General features: G+C 36.6%; 1 protein-coding gene across 1 annotated transcript in view; it reads left to right on the forward strand.

The window, feature by feature from the left end:
* The first annotated feature begins 6 nt into the window (after positions 1–6).
* Positions 7–5,809, forward strand: part of LOC111389849 (T-complex protein 1 subunit zeta 1) — a 6,233-nt gene continuing 430 nt past the window's right edge. The window contains exons 1-15 of the mRNA XM_023014822.1: positions 7–142; positions 234–389; positions 489–552; positions 926–1,061; positions 1,623–1,774; positions 1,871–1,918; positions 2,091–2,183; positions 2,802–2,908; positions 2,993–3,107; positions 3,206–3,292; positions 3,818–4,022; positions 4,655–4,749; positions 5,226–5,294; positions 5,404–5,511; positions 5,612–5,730. Of these exons, the coding sequence (XP_022870590.1) occupies positions 256–389; positions 489–552; positions 926–1,061; positions 1,623–1,774; positions 1,871–1,918; positions 2,091–2,183; positions 2,802–2,908; positions 2,993–3,107; positions 3,206–3,292; positions 3,818–4,022; positions 4,655–4,749; positions 5,226–5,294; positions 5,404–5,511; positions 5,612–5,730 (1,532 nt within the window). The 5' untranslated portion in view covers positions 7–142; positions 234–255. The remainder of the gene's footprint in view (positions 143–233; positions 390–488; positions 553–925; positions 1,062–1,622; positions 1,775–1,870; positions 1,919–2,090; positions 2,184–2,801; positions 2,909–2,992; positions 3,108–3,205; positions 3,293–3,817; positions 4,023–4,654; positions 4,750–5,225; positions 5,295–5,403; positions 5,512–5,611; positions 5,731–5,809) is intronic.

The following is a 5,809-nucleotide window of genomic DNA, read 5'->3' on the forward strand; positions in this document are numbered from 1 at the left end:
TTTCACTTCAACAAGAAAAAGTAAAAACAAAACCTTCCAGAAAGCCCTAAAACCCTCTTCTCATTTCTCGCTCACTACCGCGCACACAAAGGCACTCACTTCCAAACCCTATTCGCATCTCGATCAACTCTTGTAACTCGCGGTAGCAGGACTCTCTTTCTCTCTGCAATCGTACTTTATTCGTTATTATTTAGTGTGAAAGACTGTTATTTGATCGTGTTCTGTAACTGCAGAGATCGGAAAAACTGCAATACAATGTCGTTGAGGGTGCTGAATCCGAATGCGGAGGTGCTGAACAAGTCAGCGGCCCTTCACATGAACATCAATGCCGCCAAAGGTTTGCAGGATGTCCTCAAAACGAACCTCGGACCCAAGGGCACTATTAAAATGTAAAAGCGTTTGTTTTTGTTTTGTTTTTTTTTTTAATTACTCGACTTATATTTCACCTCTTTTTGGAGTTCTAAAATTAATTTTATGATCGTTGCTAGGCTTGTTGGTGGAGCTGGTGATATTAAACTCACCAAGGATGGCAACACGCTTTTAAAAGAGATGGTAGTGCTCTTCCCCTCCCTCCCTTACCCTCTGTTATTATTATTTGGATCCATGGATTCTTTTGGTCTCAAGTGTTACTGTTTCGCTGTTGGAACATTGCATTTTCTTTGGGATTATTCTACATGTACATTAGGGTTTGGGTATACATAATGCCAAAGTGGCATTTCCTAATGGAAAAAATCTGTTTTTCCACCTGTGAATGATGAAATGCCACTTGGCTATTGTGTACACTAAGGTTTAAACCTTGACGAACTTGTAGCATAACCCTTTTTTGCATGTGGATTGTTGAACAACATTTTGAATTTGCTAGCATCTCTTAGAATATAAATGTGGCTTCCGGATGACTGATAGCGTTCTCATTAAATGCTGATAGCAAATTCAAAACCCAACGGCCATAATGATTGCAAGGACAGCTGTTGCTCAAGATGATGCAAGTGGAGATGGTACGACTTCCACTGTCCTCTTTATTGGGGAGCTCATGAAACAATCAGAACGCTACATAGATGAAGGTCAGTCAATGTTAGTTTCTTCAGTGTTTTCTGCATAATTGCTCTATAGAAAATTTCCTGTTATATCCACATTCTTACAGATTTCTATAGAAAAATTCTTTTATTTCATTACATGCTTGGGAAAAAGTAGCCCTATTACTTATAGCATGTAAGTAAAGCTCACAGGCTTGACATGCAGCTGTTTGTAATACAGTTTGAACAGCTATTTTAATGTATGAAAAATTGACTACAAATTGAATGAGATTCTCATCCTCTATGCTCTTACTACATATCCATTTTTTTTCAGTTGACATGTGATTTTTAGTTTCTTACATGTGATTTTTAGTTTCTTTCTTTCTCTGTATATGATGGTGGTAAAGCATTTTTCATTATTCACATGGATAATTGCAAACCGAAAATGCTGACCTTATACCTTCAGCTGATTTTTCACTATCAATTTTTATTGTCTTTATGTTTTGACCCATTGTTTATTTTAAACCATCATTTACCAAAAAATGGGCAAAATGATTTGTATTTGTGTGAGTTCAGATAATTTTGATTCGAGATTCCATATTCTTGCAGGGATGCACCCACGTGTTTTAGTAGATGGTTTTGAAATTGCTAAAAGAGCAACATTACAATTTCTTGAAAAATTTAAGACACCAGTGGTAATGGGGGAAGAGCCAGATAAAGAGATACTGAAGATGGTAGCAAGAACAACATTGAGGACAAAGGTTTACAATGCCACTATATTGCCAAACTCGTTCTCTCTCTTTGATTTTTGTTGATTTTTTTTTTTTTTATATAAATTTTCTTCTGGTATCCTGCAGTTGTACGAGGCATTGGCAGATCAACTGACTGACATTGTTGCAAATGCTGTGAGTGCTTGAAATGTTGTATGATAAAAAGTTTTTCCTCATTTTTTAATTAATGACTCACAGACTTATTTCTGATGTATTAGTTGATTGATGTTCACTATTCCTATAGAAGCTAATCTATATTTATTGTATATCTTGATTACATGCAACTTTTTGTGGCTTAATGTAATAGGTGCTCTGCCTTCGTAAACCTGAAGAACCTATCGACCTTTTTATGGTCGAGATAATGCACATGCGCCACAAGTTTGATGTAGACACTCGTTTGGTATGTAACGTGCTCACATTTTCTGAATTGAGCTAATTCTTTGCCTAGTTCTTAACATGGTTAAAAGTGCTTTCTCATATTTGATTTTTGGATTTACCCAATGTTTGCGGGTAAGGACTGTGATAGATTCAGCATTGACACTGTCTTTTGACGATGATATCTAGGAGAGCGACGTTGTCAAATAAATTCATTTTGTTTGGTTTGGGTAAAAATAAGTTTTTGAGTAATTTTTGATGAAGGCTGATGAAAGTTGTGAGGCTCATAGAATGTGTGGTTGAAAATTAGTTTGGATAAAAATGAGTTTTCTAGAATTGGGTCCAAACAGGGGCCGAGTCTTGAAATTCTTGATTCCTCTCGTGATCTGTCCTTGGGAGTTGGGACTTCCAAGAGTTTTATTTATTTATTATTATTATATATATATTTTTTAAATTTTATTTCTCATCCATCATATAGCAGAAGCAAATTTATTTGTGCACATGACCCGCTGTTCAACATGCATGTGGTGACACTCTTTATTGCCTATCATAGGTGCGGGTGCACTTGTGATGGACACTTGCATGTGTCTTTTAATCTGTGGACTGCCGTTTCAAATGCTCTTTGTCTGTCACTTGTTTCTAGGTTGAGGGTCTTGTTCTTGACCATGGTTCAAGGCATCCAGATATGAAACGCCGAGCAGAGAATTGCTACATCTTGACTTGTAATGTATCACTGGAATACGAGAAAAGGTGATTAGTTGTACATGTACCAGATGGTGTCTGTCTCAGTTCAGTATCATGGGTAGAAGATTTGACATTATTATTTTTTTTCAGTGAAATAAATGCAGGGTTTTTTTACACAAATGCAGAGCAGAGAGAAGCAATGGTTGCAGCTGAAAGACGTTCTGTTGATGAAAGAGTGCAGAAAATTATCGATCTCAAGAACAAGGTTATCGAATACAACATCAGAATTGAACATTCTTGATAACTGTGAGTTCTTATTGAATGATGTCTCTGGTCATGGCTCATACTTGTCGTTATCTTCAGGTCTGCACCAGTAATGACAACAACTTTGTCGTTATCAATCAAAAAGGAATTGATCCTCCATCACTTGACTTTCTTGCTCGGGAAGGAGTAAGACATCTGTACTCTTAGAATTCTGCATTGGGCTCTCCTTTCCTGTTTGGATTCTTTTCCATCACATAGATCCTCCGAACTTTGTGCTAATTATGATCCTTGTACTTAAAATATTATATTCTGAGTTTTAAAAGCTGCTTGTTTTATGACCTTGAGTCATAATTCTTGTATTTTGATATTCAATTGTTAAGCAATTATAGGGAAACCGATATGTCAGTTAATAGCTCAGAGACTTGTTTCCACCCCAAAAGATAATATGTATCACCCTCGAATGGAGATTTGGTTGGGCTTTTGAAATAAATTTTTCTAGAAGTAATAATATTTCTGACCATGTTATTTCAAATCAAAGAAGCCTTTGAGCATTATCTTTTCACTGATTTTGATTGTGATGTGAAATGTTTGATGAGGCTACAGCTTCAAATCTAAAGTATTTTTTTCCTTTTTTTTTTTAGGCCTTCGAAAAAACTGATTATATTCTGTTCTCTAGTTTTGATTTACATTTTATAATTGAATTTATTTTAGATCATTGCCTTGCGGAGAGCAAAGAGGAGAAATATGGAAAGATTGGTGTTGGCTTGTGGTGGAGAGGCTGTAAATTCGGTTGATGACCTAAACCCTGACTGCCTTGGTTGGGCTGGATTGGTCTATGAACATGTCCTCGGAGAAGAAAAATATACATTTGTGGAAAATGTGAAAAATCCACACTCTTGTACAATCCTTATCAAAGGTACTTCTAGTTGCTTTTCTCCTTGAGTTCATGTCTTGGTTGAGGTAATGAGGCAACTTCAATTGTTGTCTGGAATACTTGGGTTGATTGTTATTGTCAATGTTTAGAAAGGTGTAATCGGGTATTGGAGTTAATTTCCTTAAAAGAAGGCGAGGTGCATTCGTCACGTTAAACCAAAAAATCTCAAAAAATTATAGAAATAATCCGATAACAGTACTGTCAGTGCATCATAAACAATCTTCACAATTCATAATTGAACAATTTAAAGTTAGTAAATAAAAGAAAAAATCTATAAAGAAACTATTGTTTTAGTTCGTGGGGCGGTGAATTATTCTCAAAGTGGGTATATAAGATTTTTTTGAATGTTTTAGTGGTTGATTTTTTATTCTCAAACTGGGTCATAAGAATTTCTATGTTTTGTGGTCCACTAACTTTGCTTTGAGGCATATCTCTCATAACCGAGGTGTATGCACCAAAACTACCTCACAATCAGCGTCATGGGGCATTTTTTTGCACATGCCACTTTGAGGCAGAACATTAGGCAGATTTCAATGGGGTCTTTTTAAACTTATTGTTGCTATTACAGCTATCGGTGCCATTCAATGATCTAACGCAGCTTGCTGTTTTCGTAGGACCTAATGATCATACAATTGCTCAGATTAAGGATGCAGTTCGTGATGGACTAAGGGCAGTCAAAAATACCATTGAAGATGAAGCTGTTGTACTGGTATGGAATTGCCCTTGAGGCTTGTGCAATTTTATATTGAATCTTGCTACTTTATATAAGTAATCTAGGCTCACAAAGTAGTCTATATCTTAAATTTGCTGACATTGTTTGCCTAGGTTTTGTTTAGCTATGAGCCTCACTAATGTGACTGTAAAATACGGGAGAGTTCCCTTTTATATGCGTTGAATTCCTGTATGGTTTATGGTGACTTAGTGTGTAGCTCATTGAGGTGTTATCTGCTACATGAGAATCTAATTTTGATGAATAAATGAAAAGTAAATTTCACTCATTCATTTTCCTTTATATCCCATAAAATCTAGACCTGAGAATAGTGTATGTTTCTGCTGCTCAAATGTAGAACATTTAAGATAAAAGCGTTGAATGTAGTTTTCATTGCTCATAGGTGGATCATAACACTTCAGATAAATGATGCATTTATTTCTCCAAGTGAGGTACCTTTTTTGGACATATTTCAGGGTGCTGGGGCTTTTGAGGTTGCAGCCAGACAATACCTTGTTAATGAAGTGAAGAAATCTGTTCAAGGGGTAAGCCTCTAACTAATTTGTTTACGCTAATTTGTTTGTGTTTCTCCATATGTTCCCCAGTTTGAAGCTTTTCCCATACTATATTCTGATTGATTTTCTGATGTCATAGCGTGCTCAACTGGGTGTGGAAGCTTTTGCTGATGCCCTACTCGTGGTTCCAAAGACCCTTGCTGAAAACTCCGGCCTGGACACTCAAGATGTGATTATTGCGCTCACGGTATACTCTCTATGGCATTCAAATTCCTAATTTTCCTGAAGTATCGACGGAAATAACTCAATTGTATCATTGTCTTGAAAAACTTGTTTATACTTTCCAGGGAGAACACGACAAGGGAAATGTAGTAGGACTTAGCCAACACACTGGAGAACCTATTGACCCCCAAATGGAGGGGATATTTGACAATTACTCTGTAAAGCGTCAAATCATTAACTCAGGGTATGTTGAAATTTTCCATTTTGGGGTTTGCACTTGTTCACATGAATGGAGGAGAAAGGGTTCCCCGCGGCCCGCCGGG

This window comes from Olea europaea, unplaced genomic scaffold (genome assembly GCF_002742605.1).
Source record: "Olea europaea var. sylvestris unplaced genomic scaffold, O_europaea_v1 scaffold629, whole genome shotgun sequence".
Lineage (NCBI taxonomy): Eukaryota > Viridiplantae > Streptophyta > Magnoliopsida > Lamiales > Oleaceae > Olea > Olea europaea.